This window comes from Dama dama, chromosome 12, assembly GCF_033118175.1.
Source record: "Dama dama isolate Ldn47 chromosome 12, ASM3311817v1, whole genome shotgun sequence".
Taxonomy (NCBI): Eukaryota; Metazoa; Chordata; class Mammalia; order Artiodactyla; family Cervidae; genus Dama; species Dama dama.
The window spans coordinates 24,356,201-24,376,317 of record NC_083692.1 but is presented as its reverse complement, the minus strand read 5'-3'; the positions used below and the strand labels follow the sequence as shown (position 1 = coordinate 24,376,317).

General features: G+C 35.2%; 1 protein-coding gene across 8 annotated transcripts in view; it reads left to right on the top strand.

The window, feature by feature from the left end:
• PALS1 (protein associated with LIN7 1, MAGUK p55 family member) overlaps positions 1-19,263 on the top strand; it is a 73,056-nt gene extending 53,793 nt beyond the window's left edge. For all 8 annotated transcript variants that reach the window (XM_061156844.1, XM_061156838.1, XM_061156843.1 and 5 more), the window contains 7 exons: positions 4,578-4,761; positions 6,871-6,942; positions 7,302-7,373; positions 9,711-9,878; positions 10,535-10,737; positions 12,140-12,250; positions 16,247-19,263. In XM_061156844.1, the coding sequence (XP_061012827.1) occupies positions 4,578-4,761; positions 6,871-6,942; positions 7,302-7,373; positions 9,711-9,878; positions 10,535-10,737; positions 12,140-12,250; positions 16,247-16,423 (987 nt within the window). In that variant the 3' untranslated portion in view covers positions 16,424-19,263. The remainder of the gene's footprint in view (positions 1-4,577; positions 4,762-6,870; positions 6,943-7,301; positions 7,374-9,710; positions 9,879-10,534; positions 10,738-12,139; positions 12,251-16,246) is intronic.
• Positions 19,264-20,117: the final 854 nt, after the last annotated feature.

The following is a 20,117-nucleotide window of genomic DNA, read 5'->3' as shown; positions in this document are numbered from 1 at the left end:
AATATCTGCTTGATCCCATTTGTGTACTAGGCACTGTGCAAATAAATGTTCACTCACTTTATAGTAATGAATGTGTTATAGTTTGGGGTAAATGTTGAGATGGAAATCAGTAAATATAAACACTGAGAATAAAAAAAGAGGTGTGGGATTGATTATATAAGGTTGGCAGGAAAGGCCTCCAGGAGAAGGTGACATGAAGCTGAGACCTGGTAGGATGAGATGAAGCCAAGCCTGTTAACTGTCAGAAGAACTTTCAGGTGTAATTTCCAAAGAACTTTGTGTTTGGAAAACCCATGGGAGTGGAACCAAGTGAGGGAGTAGAAAGGTGGGGAGAGCATTCTAAGAGATGAGGCTTGAGAGGTAGGTAGGGCCAGGTCAAGTAGGTCTTGGCCATGGCAGGAAGTTTGGATTTCAAATACAGTAACATCTGATTTGTGTTTAAAAACAAAACTCCTCTGATTGCTGGGTAGAAATTGGATTAGTAGAGCCAATAATGGAAGCAAGGAGATTTAGGAAAGTGTTGCTGAAGCCAGTATAAAGTATGATGATGGCTTAAATTTCTATGATAGCAGTGACAGTGGAGAAAATTATGCAGGCTATGTTCTGGAAGTAGCAATGACAGGACCTTTTAATGAGTGTGGAGAGTAATGGATAGGGAAGAAGCAAATATGCTTCAACAACTGGATGAATAGTGGTGCTGCTTACTGAAATGCAATGTGGAGGAAAAACTGGTTTGGGGAGAAAAATCAAGAGGGAGATACCTGAGAGGCATTCGGGTGTAGATACCAAATCGATAGAATTAAATACGTTGTTGAGTTGCTAAGTCATGTCCGATTCTTTTGCAACCCCATAGACTGTAGCCTGCCAGGCTCTTCTGTCCATGGGATTTCTCAGGCAAGAATACTCGAGTGGGTTGCCACTTTCTTCTCCAGGGAATCATCCTGACCCAGGGATTGAACCGGTGTCCCCTGCATTAGCAGACAGATTCTTTGCTACTGAGCCATCATTCTGGAATTCTACAGAGATCCAGGCTGTAGTTATATTTATCGTGGGGAGATCAGGTCAAGGGAGCAGTCTGTTTATATATACTTCATGTGTTTGCAAAATATTCTAAAGATTTTAAAAAATGATAGGTTAAGGATTGTTCACAGCCTATGAAGATAATTGGGTTGAAAGAAAAGATTGAGAACCACTACCATCCAATATACTTTGCTCTTAGAAGTATAGAATGTATTATATAATTTTCACCTTAATTTTTTTCTCATTTGGAAGAAGATCTTAAGTTTTATAATGCAGTAAAATATTTATAAATATATATTTTATCAGAAGATGAAAAAATATTAATTTCAGTGGACAGTATGGACAGTGAACAGATGGACATCTCTTTTCAGGAACAAACAGTTGCTTTATTAAGTTTGCTGTTGCCCTCAGGTTCACTTTTTTGTCTGCCTACTACTAAACATCAATTGGATACCCACTGATACCCCAAATTTCTCCTGTTAAATATGGAAAAGAACAAGTAAAGATATTACTTTTTGGGCTTCCCTGGTGGTCTGTCCAGTGGTTAGGAATCCACCTTGCAATGCAGGGATCACCGGTTTGATCTGGTCAGGGAAGATCCCACAGCTGCAGGGCAGCTGAGTCCACAAGCCCTAGAGCTCATCCTCCAGAATAAGAGAAGCCACCACAATGAGATGCCCCAAGCTGCAGTGACCCCCATTTGCTGCAACTTGAGAAAGGCCCAGTGCAGCCATAAATAATAAAATTATTTTAAAAACTATTCCTTCTTGAATGGACGTCAGGAGAAATCTTAGAATGAAGATAAAAACTGTTGCTTGACATTGCAAAGGCTTTTCTTGATGCTGCCTTAGTATTTATTTATTTTTTACTTTGTTGGGTCTTTGTTGCTGCATTGGTTTTTCTCTAGTTGCGGTGTACAGGGTTCTCATTGTGGTGGCTTCTCTTGTTGTGGAGCACGGGCTTTAGGACAAGTAGGCTTCAGTAGTTGGGGGCTCTCGGGCTCTAGAGCACAGGCTCAGTAGTTGTGATGCTTGGGCTTAGTTGCTCCAAGGTATGTGGGGTCTTCCCAGACCAGGGATCAAACCTGCATTGGCAGGTGGATTCTTAACCACTGAGCCACTAGCGAGGCAAAGAGAAAAATGTTGGGCTAGAAGATAATTGTGTCTAAACAACCCTGTAATTTAAAATTTAAACAAATGATTTTGTTTGAATTAGAAACCAAACATTGTTTTGGTCAGATATACTGTACCGATGCTACTGCATGGTGAAGCCCTGGAGCTTTCCTGTGGAGGTCAGAGTCTCTCCTTCATTTAAAAAGGACTCTGTTTTCCTTTGTATGGGAAAGGAAAAAAAGTAGCCACTACCCTGAACTGAAGAGGTAAGACTGCTGGACGTAACTTCTAGAACTGAGAAGAATTGCAGTGGAATGCCTGTAGGCATACTTAAGGGATATTGGAGGTTCCATTCCAGATCACTGAAATAAAATGAGTCATAAAAAATTTTTGGTTTGTCATTGCATGTAAAAGTTATAATTACATTGTTCTGTAGTTTGCGAAGAGTACAATTGCATTGTGTCTAAACAAACAACAAATATACACTTATTTAAAAATACTTTATTGCTTAAAAATGCTAACCTTCATCTGACAACACAAGGTTGCCACAGACCTTCAATTTACATACACACACACACACACACACACACATATATCTGCAAAATACAATAAAGTGAAACACAATAAAACAATACATGCCTATATATAGATAGAAGTCACAAAAAAGTCACATAGTATGTGTTAAGGCAATACCCAGACTTCAACTCAGTCAGTTGGTTAATTTCTCTGGTGTGAAATAAACTTTGCTCTCAGTTTTAGAGTACATTTTAAATAGCACTAAATAAACTTGTCACATAAACAAAGTATGTCCTCTCTTCTACTCTTCCAGTCAACACAACGAGGGGCCTCATTCCAAACCAACTAAATCTGAATGGTCTCTCAGTGATACCTAAGCACGAATAGAGAGAAAAACATCTCTGGGTGATTTTGTCTGCCTCTGGCAAAGGTCATAGACTTAGACATAGCATCTTCACTGGTCTATTTAGTTTCCCTCAGGATAATAATTCCCTAAGATTTTAGGGTACATCTTAAATGGCATGTATGTAGCAATTATCCAAGGAACTTAATTAAAATACAGAATCTGAAAGTTTGAGATGTGGTATAAGAAGTCAGTATTTTAATAAACATCCCAGTAAGTGTTCTGAGCAAAACACTTTGAAAACAGCATGCTGGGTATTGATTTCAGAAAGTGATTTGATAAAATCATCCATCAGGTTGACAAGAAGTCTGATTTCATAGATCTCTAAAAAGCCTGCTAATAAAATGAACTCCCCACCATAATAAATGATGCCTATAGTTTCATATGTAGATTTCCAGGATTGTTTAGCTAAAAAGCAACAATTTAAACAGATGTGGAAGCATTATTGATTAATAGGAATAGTACAAGCAGAGATTTTTTTTTATCATCCTATATATTATATGCTTCTCATGCCAAATTATAAAATTCTATGTATAATCTTTTTACCCAGTCTCTCAGCTGTGTTTTGACTTACTACTACCGTGTATAACTCTAAAATTCAATTTTATCAGATTTCATATAATCTGCAGATTGTGGAAATGCCACTTGACCAGGTTGGATAAAAATTACAGATAGAGGAATTAAGGAGAATATTGATTCCTTTATACCTTTTAAGAAGTAAGGATACTTTGTTATAACTTACAGAAGTATATTGGAGAAAATACTGTAGGAAATAATTGGACTTTTAATAAGGTTCATGTGAATTCTTACCTATTTTTAGTGCTGAGGAGCATAGCAGGTTAGCAAAAATTTTAGCTTGTAGCACTAACAATAGTTAGCAAAAATTTTAGCTTGTAGCACTAACAATATTTCAATGCCTACATACAGAACATGGTAGGAATTGGTTATAAACTTGATTTAGATAATTTTAGCAATTTGGGGTTGATTATATATGAACCTAGACATAGTCCTTTAGAATAGACTCGGAGCGATCAAGGCACAGTGGCACTGACAGTGTGGTCAAGAAGAGATGATGGCACCAGGGAACCTGACACTCACCGCTTAGATGACCGATGTGGAGAGGTTTACAGTTTACCTTTCCTGGTAATAGTGGTTTAGAAATTACATACCTTACTGCAGAGTCATTGTTTTCACAAGTCAGGAATGGAGAGGGAGGGACTCTGTTATATTCCTTCTGCTTCTGTCAAACTTTTAAGGCCTATTGGCATTTCAGCTTGTTAGCAATAACAGCACAGTGTTTTGCACACTCTTGTACATGTTTGCAATCAACAAGACTGTCTTAATTGAAGAAAACAGATGAGTCTGAAAAAAATTCTGCCCTCAAATACAATTACTAACCTAACCTTGATTTTTTTTCAACTTGTAATATCTTTGTGCTGATGAAAAATTTATAACACTCATATTTATGCTAAACATTGTGTTGCCATTTCATTATTGTCCTTACTTTTACCCTTTTTATTGTTTAGATCCACGTAAAGGCTCATTTTGACTACGACCCTTCAGATGACCCTTATGTTCCATGTCGAGAGTTAGGTCTGTCTTTTCAAAAAGGGGATATACTTCATGTAATCAGCCAAGAAGATCCAAATTGGTGGCAGGCCTACAGGGAAGGAGATGAAGATAATCAGCCTCTAGCTGGGCTCGTTCCAGGTAAAAGACAGTATGGTAGAAAGTACAAAGTTTAAAAACACATTTAAAATACAAATCTTCAAAGGGGAAAACTCACTTTTTTATGCCTTTTAAAAAATGAGGTAGGTAGTTTTTCATTCTGTTGGGTTTTTATGTTGTATCTGTAATATAAGTATCTTGGATGTAAGTCTGACCAGTTTGTTGGGCTTTAGAATGGGATTATCATATAATCTCATCAACCACTCCCATTTGTCCTCCTGTTCACTGTAGGTGGATTGAAATTAACCCTGTTTTCAAGGCAACAAAAATAGTATTGAACAAGAAAAACATCAAGGCAACAAAACTTATACTATAGCAGGAGATTATCATCAACTGGGGCATCATACTTGATATCTAGATAGGAATTTGTTAAAGATGTGTGACTTTATTCGGAATCAAAAGAGTAAGACTGCTTACTCTTCTAAGGTATCTTAGGGTAGAAATAAGATGCATCTATCTTTTCATTGAAGAAAACTCTAATTTAGACTATACTAAAATAAAACTAGCTCATATTGGACATTAAGATTATTATAGAAACATATTTCTTCTAAAGTGTGAATATGATACTTAATGGAATTAGATATGTAGATGTAATTTTTCCTACAAATTGTTTCTACAGTTCTCAGGAGGGTATGGTAGAATGAGGGAAATAGAACCAAGGGAAGTATACTAAGATATTTAATGTGTAAATTATTAAAATTATTTTGTTATTTTTTTCTAGATGTTATAGTCACATACTTTTAAAAAAATTTAACGCTCTTAAAAATTTCCCTATAGCCGTAGTTACTTGTTTTATCTAGAAACACAATCAGTCTGTACAGTTGCTGAAGATAACCTGATTTTCCTTAATGCTTTTTATGTGTCTCAGACTCAATATTAACCTTTTTTGCTTGTGGTCTTATAAAATGCACTAAGTTCAACAGATTATTCCAACATAGATGGAATTTACTTATTGATTTTTTTAAGAATCTCTGGCCTGAATTGGAAAGAATTAGATATAAAAAATTAAGTATGAAAGTAGAACTCTAATTCAGAATTTTCTAATGAAAACCTCTTTTATCCTTCAGAAAAAATATACTTGATTCTAAGGTAAATCTCTGAAAATAAGATGAAAATCAGAAACCTTGAAAGCCTCCTATATTGAAATCATAACCCTAAGTGGAAAAACATAACAGGTTTTTCACTTATTTCTATCATGGGTAGCTTAAGGTAGAAATGAAAAATCTTTAAAACATATACATACATACAAAGAAAGAGAGGAATTGAACACAGTAAATGTGAGAGAATATATTGAATGGTGTCTTTGAATCAAAAACTGATGAATTTTATGTAATTTTGGAAAGATAACTCTTAATTTGTTTGATTTGCAATAATTCAAATGATCAGAACCATTGTAAGATCCAGCACAGTACTTTCCACGTCAGTTCAGTTCAGTCGCTCAGTCGTGTCCGACTCTTTGCGACCCCATGAATCGCAGCATGCCAGGCCTCCCCATCCATCACCAACTCCCGGAGTTTACTCAAACTCATGTCCATCGAGTCGGTGATGCCATCCAGCCATCTCATCCTCTGTCGTCCCCTTCTCCTCCTGCCCCCAGTCCCTCCCAGCATCAGGGTCTTTTCCAATGAGTCAACTCTTCGCATGAGGTGGCCAAAGTATTGGAGTTTCAGCTTCAGCATCAGTCCTTCCAATGAACACCCAGGACTGATCTCCTTTAGGATGGATTGGTTGGGTCTCCTTGCAGTCCAAGGGACTCTCAAGAGTCTTCTTATAGTAGATGCTAAGTGGAAAGCTTTGTAAATACTGAACTATTAAAACTTCTAGCCTTTGTTTTTATTTATCTTTCTAAATACGTGATATGTAGTCTAGTAATACATGTCCTAGGATTGAGTGAGAGCTACGTTGGTACTTAACACCTTAAACATTTGGAGTTTATAATCATAGTTGACATACTCTCATGCAGTGGCAGGAGGATTCAGAAGGGAATATAAATGAACAGTTACTTCTGGTGTCGGTCCTTAGTTTAAAAAAAAAAAACTCATCTATCCTTTTGTCTTAACTATTTCACTCTTTTTCTTCTCTATTTATTAGGGAAAAGCTTTCAGCAGCAAAGGGAAGCCATGAAGCAAACCATAGAAGAAGATAAGGAACCAGAAAAATCAGGTTGGACTCTTATATTTGACATTAATGAGAGGTTTCTTGGGTTTCCATCTGGAATCAGGTTTAAATTTGCATATAAGAACTGTCAGGGAAGATGTATTCATCTCAAGATGGATGTGAGAAGCAAAGCTGCTTATCTCAGGACTGTTAAGAAAAGACAGGATTTAAGTATTAAAGATTATCTTTCTATAATGTGAGATTAATGGAAAACTTTAACTACTTCCCTGAAAAATCGTTATTCTATGAACAATGTAATACATGTCTATAAATTTAAATTTAAAACTATTTGAGTTCTTCAATTTGAAATATGTAGCTTTATTAAGGGAAACAAATACCACATTTATGTTTCTGACTCTCAACAGGAAAACTATGGTGTGCAAAGAAGAATAAAAAGAAGAGGAAAAAGGTTTTATATAATGCCAATAAAAATGATGGTAAGTTCCACTCTCAGATATAGCCATATTTATATCCAAAAGAGGTCCATGTCTAACATTTGAAAGAAATTAAGTGGTATTTTTAGAGAATTTTAATTATGGTCCTGGCCTCTTAATGTAACATGTGTGTGTATTTAATAAAGTCATTTAGCAGAAATTTTCTTCTTCTAGAAACCTGTGAGTAGTGCAGAATTTAGTATAAAAATTAAAAGTATGATGTAGCTGTATAGTGTTGTATTGATAGTTTTCTCTTAAATTTTTTTTCCTATGTAAACTCTTCATTTACAAAGTTAATACTTACTTGTTCCTAACAAATACTAACAATATAGATGTATTTTAAGTAAAAAATGAACATTTTGCCTATCGTAACTCATCTCACCTAGGCAACCCATTTCATAAAGTCTGCTGGCTGAGTCAGGCACACAGGAGGGTGTTTTGTTTTAATTTATTGTTAGTGTTAAAAGTTTTTCAAGTTTTAGCTTCTCTTAAAATCAAAAGTTCTGATAACACTGGGCTTATATTCCCGTGTGTCAGCGGCCTACTGAACCTGAATGATGGCTGTTGCCTTTATAGTGGACACCTATCTAGTTCAACAGTCTCCACCATGTCCAATTTTTTATAAACCTAACCTGATATATTGCTTTCCTTACCTTCTTGATTGGTCTTTATGGGCTTTAAAATTTGCTACCCCTTCTTTAATTCACATTAGAAACAAGCCAAATAATAAAGCAAAGGAACTCTGTAACTTCCTACACAGTTTATAAGGCTTATTTTTATTCTCTAATACCTTAAACGTTTTTGGCAGCATAAATGAAACTAATGAAATGTTATAGATTATTGGAAAATTTTGATATAAACTAAACCTGAGATTCTACCTACTATAATAAAATTTTTTTTCCAAATTAAACATCCTTAATGCTAATTGATAGATTACGTAACTAAGAATATTTATTGGATTTATAATTTTCTCTATACTTGAGTAAGTGATTAATATCTCTGTTTCTTTATCTTTTGAAACACACTGGAGTTAACTGGTTCAGCTCTAAATGCTATTATACTATAGGAAATTTGCAAATCTAAGTCTGTGAATCAGTATATTTCCACAGTCTGATTTTACATGTTAGAAGAAGGAACTTAGATTTTTCAGAGGGAAAAGCATTTTGAGAAGGAAATGCTTCACATTTATATTTCTGCTCATAATTTGTTATTAAAATTAATATTTTTATTAATATAATTATCATTTATAATAACTATTCCATTCAAGGGGAAATAGCCTTCATTCATTTAGTTCTCAAAATGAATTCCTTGCGATTACAGATTAGTAAATTCAAGTTCAGATATGAAAATCACCTGTTTAAGTTCTTACAGCTAATACATGGTTGAGTTGGAATTTAAACAAGTAAAGTTTGAGTTCCTACTGTGTGCTCTGTGTTAATCACAGACAAGCTTAAGATGGTCCCCTCTCCCTTGGAACTTAGCTGACAGTCTGACTACACATCTAACACTCTTACCTAGTCGGGTGAAGTAACGAGAGTGAGAAGATGACAGGTCACTAGTTGTCTGCCTTTGTTCTTACCACATGACAACTCTGATTTCATGTGGATTACAGCTTTAGGAATGTTAGTGTACCAGTTATAATTTATACCTCTTCTTGAGTCATGATCACAGGTTAGTATTAGTATTCCAGAATAAGGTAAACATAAATGTAGGACGTTGGATAGCATAGGTATGCTATGTTTTCAAGTTATGCAATCAAAGAAAAGTATTCCAGTGTTGTGTTAACCCTAGTCGCAGCACTGTTTGTAAATGTTTATCTGTGCCAGGTATTGTTTTCAGTATATACATTTTCTGCTCTTTAAACCAACCCTCAAATTAAAGTATTGGTATCCCCCATTTTATAAAAATGACAGATCTTATTCTCATTAGTTTATACCTTAGTGCCTCACTCTGTCAAAATATTGTCTGCAAACTAGCTATTTTATATGAACCAGTACAGTTATATTGTATTAAACATTCAAACACAGTGTGAAACAAGAGAAGCAGTAATCATTTCTAGAAGGAGTAATATACTATTTGATTTATTTTCATAATATCCTGCCAAGGATATAATGACATGAGAAAATACTTATGATATAATGCTACCCAGTTATTACTTTCTTCATCTCAAAGTTGTGTTTTTAACCATGATAACTTGTGCTGTTTTCCAATTTTTTGGAAGAACTATGAGTATATATAAATATACCTTTATATATTTATATAAATATGTTTATATATAAATATATCTTTATTATACAGCAGTAATTCTGTCTGAAGGGCTTAATTTTTCCTTTTTTAAAGATTATGACAATGAAGAAATCTTAACTTATGAGGAAATGTCACTTTATCATCAGCCAGCAAATAGGAAAAGACCTATCATTTTGATTGGTCCACAGAACTGTGGCCAGAATGAATTGCGTCAGAGGCTCATGAACAAAGAGAAAGACCGCTTTGCATCTGCAGTTCCTCGTAAGTTTGGATGCATTCCTGTTTTCCTGTGCATTTCAGTTTACCACGTTAGAACCTAACTGTGTAGGGAAAGTTTTCACCCATTTCCTCAAAACAGTGATGTCCAAGAAATAGGAACTTTGTTTTTACCAAATCTTTTGAGAATTTGCTACTAAAGATAGTCATTCTTGAGTACCATTTTTCTGAGAGTATGGTACTAATTACTTTCTATAAATGAATTTCAATTTTGGCTTCTTATAATCCACTGTTCAGTATGGAATCAGCTCCTGGTTTTTTTAACTGATGCAGAAGATAGAACTTTAGACCTAATCTCTGAGCATAGAATTTCTGTTTAAACATTGTATAGTACCTAATCTTATGGAAAAATTGAGTGATAATGTTTTAAATGAAATGCAGAATGAACTAATTTAGACTGTGAGTATAAAACATATTAAATGTAACTGTTACTAAGATACTAACACCACAGTTTGTTTATTTCTCAATCTAGAAATAAAACCAGTCCATGTTAAAACACACAGGGGTCTAACATTTCCTTAATTCATTATTTTTTAATTTATATTACAAAATAAAATTTTTTTCTGACTAGCAGAATTATTCCTCACCCTTGTTCTGATCTGTGCTTACTAATTTTGCCTGATTTTTTTTTTTTTGCCTAGATACAACTCGGAATCGGCGAGACCATGAAGTAGCTGGTAGAGATTACCACTTTGTTTCACGGCAGGCGTTTGAGGCAGACATAGCAGCTGGAAAGTTCATTGAGCATGGTGAATTTGAGAAAAATTTGTATGGAACCAGTATAGATTCTGTTCGCCAAGTGATCAACTCTGGCAAAATATGTCTTTTAAGTCTTCGTACACAGGTAAAACTCTTTTGGTTTAGAGTGTTGAACTTGTATTTTGGTCCAAGAATCACAGGACCTAATTAAGTTCTCATACAGATTTTTCACACTGATTCTCTACATGAACTCAGGTTGCTAAATCACTTTCAATTTCCTCAGAGTGGAAAAGACATATATTGAATACTTGCCTATATATAAATGTACATATTTTCAGAAACTTAAAATACAGTAACTGTTGTGCTGGTAGTACTTTAGTATTTTAAAGGTTATAAAAGAATTTTCCTTTCCCATATGAGAAACATTAGAATAGTGAGAGGTCATTTTTATGGTTTTAAATGCCATCGTTCAAGTATTAGCACTGTAATGAGTGGTTGGTTGTATCTAATGAAACAGCCATTGCTTTCCATTATCTGTCATACAAAGCAAAACCTTCAAAAATTACTAACAATTGCTTTTTAGATTTCTGTTAAAGATAATTTTAGAAATTTTGTATTTTTAAGATCATGTTTATTGTGATTTTTTTTTTTCTTGATTGTACAGCTTTAGCATAAAACTTTCCTTAATGTGGTGGAATCTACTTTGTACGTCAACTCAGGAGATGTAGGCAGTGGTTATTAAAGAGATGTATATGAGAGAAAATTGACTCCAAAATGGCTTTCCTGAAATAGTAACTAGGTTTTATTTTTCAGTGAACAAGAGAGCTTATTAGTCTTTGCTATTCAATGATAAACATTAGATTTAAGAAAAGCATCCATGTTTTTATTTTTACTAAATTCCTTAAGAATTCTTTATTTTGGCTAACAGAATTACCAAAGAACTTAAGAGTAGTTAAGCATATTGTCTTAATTACTGTTTTTAGATAGAAAAGGACATGTCCATATAATCCCCATTTTTGTGGAATGCTTCACTTTAGGGACACACAGTTATGCAAAGGCAAGGTGAAAAACTATAATCTTTTAATTCAGACAGTCTGCTTTTTTTTTTCTTGGATGTATTTTTCCAGAATTTTTTTTTGGCATGTGTATGGGAAGTTTTTCTCTGATTCTTTTTGCATTTAGATTGTGGCATATGGTTAAGGTGACTGCTCATTTATAATTCCTTCAAAATGGATTTTTAATGTTATTATAGTCTGTGTATGATCTTATTAGCAGAGTATTTTATCATCATGTTAAGTCTTCATTTCACTTTTGGTACACAATATATTCTTATATTGAATGGTAGGATATTTTCTTTCTGTTTTTTGTTTTTCTCTCTTTGAGTTTTTAAATTATGAAAGTATGATAACACATCTATAGGAGACTGGAAAATACATGACAAAGTTATATATAGTTCTATATATTACAATTATTTTTTTAAATAGATAAATCAAGGTTTTTAGTTGGAGTTTCAGTATCAAACTCTCAGATCTGTCTTTGCTTTACAGTCCTTGAAGACTCTACGGAACTCAGACTTGAAACCATATATTATCTTCATTGCACCCCCTTCACAAGAAAGACTTCGGGCATTATTGGCCAAAGAGGGCAAGAATCCAAAGGTAAAGTTATTATACTGTTACACTATTCCATTAAAAGTAAACATGAAAAGCCATGGCTTAATATGTCACAGTGCTTAAAAACTACATCAGCTTAGGCTTTCAAACTGATGATTCTTTCTGCCATGTCACTTTCCCCAAAACTGCCATACTCGCCTCTGGTTGGATTTAGGAAGTTCTCCAAAGCAAGGAGCTTCTCTCTTCTGCAGACAGTTCCTGTTATTCCAAATGTATGGTAGCCTTTGACATTTCTTAAAACTTCCATCATCTTCACACAGATCATGTTATTTCTGATTTCTTAAAACTTCCATGTCCTCTTCACACAGATCCATGTTATTTCTAACAAGGATTAGATGACACCTTCTCTCTACCAAATATTCTCAGCAGATTCTTAGGGATTAACCCACATTCTCTGCAGATACTTCACATATGCCGGGATCCAAAGTTGAGTGCTCTTGCCTTTCTCTTCTTTTTTCTGATTGAAATTTTATGTTCTGTTTGTCTTCTACCTTTGATCTTTTCATATGATCTGAAATGGAAAATTTTTTTAAATTATCTTATATTAGATGCTGAGTGTGGTTGAGGGTGGTCCATATTATATACCAAATGGTACTAAAAATTGAATGATATCATGATATATATTAAAGCATTGATATTTTACTTGACATTTTATTTAAACATATGATATGAAAACCATCAAGTGACATGCTATATCACAGTAACAAATACTCTTCCATGTTCTTAACAGATTTCCTAAATTGTGTGTGTGTGTGTGTGTGTGTGTGTGTGTGTGTGTGTGTGTGTGTGTGTGTGTGTGTGTGTTGTGTCCGACTCTTTGTGACCCCATGGACTGTAGCCCACCAGGCTCCTCTGTCCATGGGAGTCTCCAGGCAAGAATACTGAGAGTGGGTTGCCATTTCCTTCTCCATAAAAACATACTCCTCCCTCAAATCTCCTCAGAAGTCACAACATAACACCTCTCCTTTTCTTTGGTTTTTGACTATTAACCATATCCACCAGCCTTCTTTGTTCCTTCCCAGGATATCTTTTTCAACTTAAGAAAAAGATTTGTTATTCAGCCTATATGGTGTTTATTTTTCAATGTCTTAGACATCAGGGACTTCCCATCCTTTATATTGATCATAGTTCGGTTGCTTTGTTACAGACGACGGCCAGCTGGTTCAAGTCATGTTTCACTGCGTTTTCATTTTTGAAGTCACAAAAGACCATATTTGACATGATTCCATTATTTGGAATGTCCAGAATAAGCAAATCTATGGAGACCAAAAGTAGATTAGTGGCTGCCTAGGGCTGAGGGTAGGGAGAAAATGGGAGAGGCTGCTATTGACTATGAGGTTTGGGGGGAAGGGGAACAGGGCATGGAGAGTGGAGGATGATTGTTCTAAAATGGATTGTGGTGCTGATTGCACAACTTCTCTGTGACTACAAAAAACTGTTCAAGTGTACATTTTAAGTGAGTGAACTGTATGAGTCCACCATTGAATTGGTTGCAGTTCACCATTAAATGGGTGAATTGTGAATGAATTATATCTCAAGAAACCTGTTATTAGGGCAGAAAAAAACCGCAGCGGGCTTTTCTATAGACATTGAAGGTTGTTTTAGAATTTGTGTGGAAATTTTAAAGAATAACCAAAACACTTTAGAAAAAAGTTGGAAGCCTTTTTGTTTTCTTTATTGTTTGTTTTCCATTTCATTGAGTTACCTTATTTTTATTCTTCCTTTATACTTACTTTGGCTTTAATTTGCACTTGTTCTCGTTTCTGAAGAAAATGTGATTTTTAAACCTTCTTTTCTAATACAAAGTTATATATTTTTCATTATCATTTTGCTAGAAATATTTCCTAATTTCCTCTGTCATTTTCTTTCTTTAATCCATGGGTTATTTAGAAGTATCTAATTTCCCCCTATTGGAGATTTTAGAATGTTTTATTGATGTAGAATTTCATTGTGGTGAGAGAACATATTCTGTAAGATGTCAGTCTTTCAAACTTTGTTGAGTCTTATTTTATGACCCAGTATCTGTTCTGTCTTGGCGCATGTTCCTGCACAGCAGTAAGAATATATTTTGCAGCTGTTGGGTAAAGGGTGATGTATCTGATTGCTTTTTATGTTTTATCTCCTTTGGTAATTAATAATGCTTATCACACAATAGAAGTGTTAAGTAAAAACTGATCCTAAATTTTAACTCTGTGAAATAGTGTTAGCTAAGAAAGTAATGGTGTTCTTCACTGAATGCACAACTTAAATAATCAGTTATCTTGTTACATTCTGAATCTGGTTTTGCTATAATGGGGTCTTAAGAGTGGTAAACTAATAGTGTGAATTATTATGGTCAATTTTGCCTTTAGATAATTTTTTCAGGCCAAAGATTTTTGAGCAAAATCATTTTGTTTCAATTTCATCATGAATTGTAGAAGAATTAAGATAGAAAGTACCAACTAAATTGTATGTCATTTTTGGCAAAAAAAAAAAAAAAAACTTCAATTTGATAAGGAAAAATTTAGGATTAGATACTCATGTGAATCTATGTAAGATGTGCAGCTTAACATTTACATTTCAAATCTAGTAACACAAAGTTTAGATTCTGAGTTCTAGAATGTTCCTTCAGTAACCTTGAGCTTTGGGTAAACTTAAGTTGTGACCAGAACATCACAGTGTGTTCAATTACAATAATGTAGTAGCTTCCTGCTGGGGAACAAAGGATTCTGTGTGCCAGAGCCAGCTGCACAACATTCCAGAGTGAAAATTAGAGAGCCACCAAGAAACCAACTCGGGACCAGCCAGAGCTATCATATTTTCAGTATGTTTTCCTACTGTTATAAAAGTTTGCCTGGTTGAATGATATAAATTGCTTGATATTGTGGGTCTAATATATTTTTGATGTATTGCCTCTATGACTGAGACATTTGGACATTTAATTAGTTCTCTTCATTGATGGGGTGCTTTGGGGGCAGTTTCACTTTCTTGGACACCTGTGCTTGATCATCAGAGGGGTTCTGGATAAGTTTTGCATATTACCTTGCCATCTGCTTGTCTGTGAAAAACACTTGTTTCCTTTTCATGTTAAAGTAGCCTGCTCTATTTGGCTTCCCAAACTCTCTTAGGATACTTGTTTTTGCATCTTAAAAGACCTCCTTTGTGTATTGAAATTGTCTCTCAACTTAAAGCATTAGACTATTTCCCAAAAAAAACATAGATTATTAAAATCTTGGATTTCCAGCATGTTTTCATAGAAAAAGATACCCATTCTATTGATCCTTTTCTCATGGTATTTACTCTTCTAAACGCTACAAAAGATATAAGGCAGGGGCTCTTTATAAGAGCCAGTATAGGTGCTATTTAGGGTCCTACCAGAAGGGTTCACTCTGTTACAGAAGACATTTTAGGAAGAGGTTATGATGACCTAAAATGTTTGAAAATGAGTGTCTGTAGAGAATTCAGAGTTAACAGTCTGTGCTCTTGAAGCCTCTTGTCTTGTGGATAAGACAGAAACACATAAAACCTACAAAGCAGTATAAATAGGTTATGAAAAGAAAGTGAAAGTCACTCAGTTGTGTCTGACTCTTTGTGACCGCATGGACTATATAGTCCATGGCATTCTCCAGGCCAGAATACTGGAGTGGGCAGCCTTTCCCTTCTTCAGGGGATCTTCCCAACCCAGGGATCAAACCCAGTCTCCCACATTGCAGGCGGATTCTTTACCAGCTGAGCCACAAGAAAAGCCCATAAATAGGTTATATACGATATACTGAGTCACAAATGATTTGCAGCGAGTGTGCTGAAGAGCCCAAAGCAGAGGGAATCTCTGTGGCCATGACAGGGTTTGGGAGGAGCTTTGGAGCTTTTTCAAGTTGAGTATTTTGAGACAGAAGGGAAGCGGTGTGTTAAGGCCACTTCTTGTTTTTCACCCATCTCTGACTCATTGTGAATTTTGGGAAGGGATGGTTTACCTCATAGTTTCTCATCTTTTCTTTGCAGCCTGAAGAGTTGAGAGAAATCATTGAGAAGACTAGAGAGATGGAGCAGAACAATGGCCACTACTTTGACACAGCAATTGTGAACTCAGATCTTGATAAAGCCTATCAGGAACTGCTTAGGTTGATTAACAAACTTGATACTGAACCTCAGTGGGTGCCATCCACTTGGCTGAGGTGAAGGAAAACATTCATTCTGTAGCAGGACTGGACTTGATCTGGCAAACTGCCCATAGGAAGATAGCCCTGATACTTGAGCATGTCTCTGAGAAGGTGGCAGGCAGTGTAAACTGTAGACCTGTTCTTAAATCTTGAACTAGTGAGAAAAAAATCCCCTTAAGCAATTTGTTAACAGCAGTCTTTATTCTCTCTCTGTACCTGGCTTTAGAGGTTCTTGCCTCAGATGGGGATTTTAAACGGACGTTTTCAACAGAGCCGTTCTAGTTTATCCATGGTAAAAGCCTTTTAAGTCTGTTTTCATCTAACCAAGTCTTTTCTGCCTAGTCATATTTCCACAAAAACGTGTATATATACACAATGGTCTGTGTTTCACACTGCAATAAATATTAATGTTATTTAACAGTTAATTTAAATGATTTCATGAGAATTTGGGAATGAGGGGGAACTGTGCTTCTGTGTACTGGGCAAGACAACAGTATTTGGTTAGAAGACTGGTTTAGTCATCAGAACTACTTTACTTTAAAAAAAAATGGTGCCACTTTGGTCTGGAGCTATGTTAGCATTGAATTCATTTATATGCCTTTTAATTCTTAAAAACATTCCATTAGAAGCACCAATTTTTTAGCTCGAACTTTGTGGATCAGACTTCACTGCAGACTCTGATCTAAAACATAGACAACATATGCTGATCTTTTTAAAGGTATAATGAGCTTTTGAATTTTTTTCTTAAATTGTCACAACTGATTTGGTAACTTCCTTTTCCTGATCTGCATAGTACAATAGAATGTAATAGTTATATTTTAATGAATGGCAGATATTCATATAAACTGTGTTGATTATTAAAAGTTTCTTCCTCATGATGCAGCTTTTTACATACATGAGAGGACATAGCACATTTGACGGTTTTTGCATTTTATATATGAGCACAGTATAATTTGATGACTGTGTTATATATGTAGGTAATAAACTGGAATTCTGTGATCAATATAGCTGCTGTACTGTATACTAATATTTAATAGGTTGACAAATGGTCATTAATTACATTGTTCAGCATTGGAATAAAATTATATGAGAGAAATGATATGACAGTTGACTTTGAGATTGGAAGGAAAAGATGACCTGAAAGTCATTTGAACATTTTAGGAAAAGAACACTGCAGGGGAAAAGTTAAGCATATAGAAATATAGAAAGCATATATAGAAAGGAGTAAAAAGCATATAGAAATAGGGTTTATCCTCAAAAAGTCTGCCTCTTATGACCAGAATGCAACAAGCTAAATCATAAAACATTTAAGCTAATGGAATTTTCATACTGTCTCTATAGCTTGAAGCTTTAAAAGTCAACTTCTGTAATTGGCATGGAAAGTTAATGTGTAGTCTCTTCCAGGCTTAGGGGATGGTGTGGTGTGTGACAAATAACCTCAAATGTGAATGTCTTGATTTTATTTTTATGATGACTACAGCTACAACAATTCTGTTTCCAAAGCTAAACACTGGAATAATATTGAATTGTCACTTATTAACATAAGCAACTTTTTAATGAGTAGTTTGTCTTGGTGTCATGTATATATTTGAGTTTTTCTCTTTTGCATAATATTATTTGAACAAATGTAGACTGTTTATATGTTGCCTTTTTCTGTTCAACTTTGTGTGGCCTCAAAGTTGGCTGTAGAGTATGTCTTACCCAGAAATAATGTTCCTTAGGAAGAAAGTAACATTCCTGGGTTGAGGTAAGGAATGCCATACATACTGTCTCTTCAGGTCTGAAACACTCCGGTTTATGGCAGGAAAATGCAAAGGTCACAGTGATTTTCAGCAATGAAAACAAAGGACTATAAGTACTAAATCTTTTCACTTTTCCAATTTACTTTCTCCTTAGGAATGAAAGGTAGTCTGTGGAATTTTGTGAGCTGCTTAGCATAACTGACAACTGTTTTCAACCCTAAGGTCTAAAGTGTAGTTTCAGTCAAATTAGAATTGAGATTTTAGGTGGTGTCAGTAAGTGGCTACCACGCTAGTCTCCTAGTTAGCCTGCAGACCACAGGGCCACACAAGGGCCACGTGCTGTGGACTCGGGCATGGCTTTCACAAGCAGATTCAAGAACCCTACCAAGGCACATGCCATGCCATAATATACTCTTAAAAGTCTAAGGTGATGAGATATTTTAGGGGTCAGTGAAATCTTATGTAATTCTCTCCTTCCTCATCAGCAGTGATAGAGGAATAGAAATGTTTATGTCCCACACTTTTTTCAGTCCTAGTAATATGGATGTGCTGGTACTCGTCCTAGTTCCTCCAAAGTGAAAACTGAGTTGTTGCTGACTTCTTTGAAAGAAAATAGAAAAAAACCTTGCTCCCTACCTAGCTGTGCTATATACCACTCTGGCCAATTCCATTTCCTGGCCTTCTGTGCTTCTGATTGGAGACCCCAATGTTGGGGAGGTCTTAACCACTTAACAGGAACCATACCAATAGCTAATGAAATGCACATTAGTTCAAATAAGAAAATAACCTTCTTTTACTAAATTTTCTTAAGTCAGAACGAATAGAAAGGAGAATAGTTTTTAGATTAATCCAGATTTGCTTTCTGTGAAAATCTAATATCTGGATTTTTTTTTTTCCTTTTCTCATGGCCTAAGGAATAATTTGAATGTAATTTTGTGAATGTGTGTGGAAAATATAAACCAGGGATTTAGCTTTAATAAAGGTAACTTTTGACACCTGTTCTTAATCTTCCTTTGTACTTTGCCTTGCCTGTATCTGCACTCTTGTTATTTTGAGATGTAATACTGCACAACATAATGTAAAAATAAAAAGTAAAATTATGTTTCAAATTTTAAAAGCCACTGACTACTTTCTCTTGTATGCTTATATCCTCTGTCATTCAAGGTTTCAACACAACTAAAATGACCCACCCATCTTCAAGTTTTACTAGCCAAGTCCATTGGAACCTCTGGGTGAAACACAAAATTAGTTTTATTTTTCACAGTGGAAGAGTTCCCCCTATTGGCACAAATGTAGGTTCTGTTTCCTTAATTGTTTATTTGAACTATATTAAAGATACACAACTTAAAGCTGTAAGCTCTAAAAGTTTTATAGGGAAGAAGATATGTAAGACTCAGGCAAATTCCACTACATGGAACCATGGATTTGAGAACACTGAGGGTAGGATGAGTTATTGACAAATACACATTTCTCAAATCTTTATCCTTCCTCCCTTCTTATACCTACTCTGTATCTCCCAAAGGAGGCCCGTCATATACCAAAAGTGTCACACACACACACACCTTGCTACCCCAGCCCCTTTCCATTTCTAGTCCTGATCACCTGCCTCCCGTTCCCTACATCTCAGATCACTCAACCCTGCAAAACAAATCATCTGTCCACTACTGTCAGGATGCTGAAGTGGGGCTTCCCTGGTGGTCCAGCAGTAAAGACTTCACCTTTCAGTGCAGGCAGTGTGTAGGTTCAATCCCTGGTCAGGAGCTAACATCCCACATGCCTGTTGGCCAAAAAACCAAAACATGGAACAGAAGCGATACTGCAACAAATTCAGTAAAAGATTTAAGAAAAATGGTCCACATAGAAAAAATATTCTTAAAAAATACACTAAACCATAAAATCATCTGTACTTCTGTAAGGGAGGTTAGCCAAGGCCAATAAGTAACAAAGGTTGATGAAGCCACAGGAAAAACC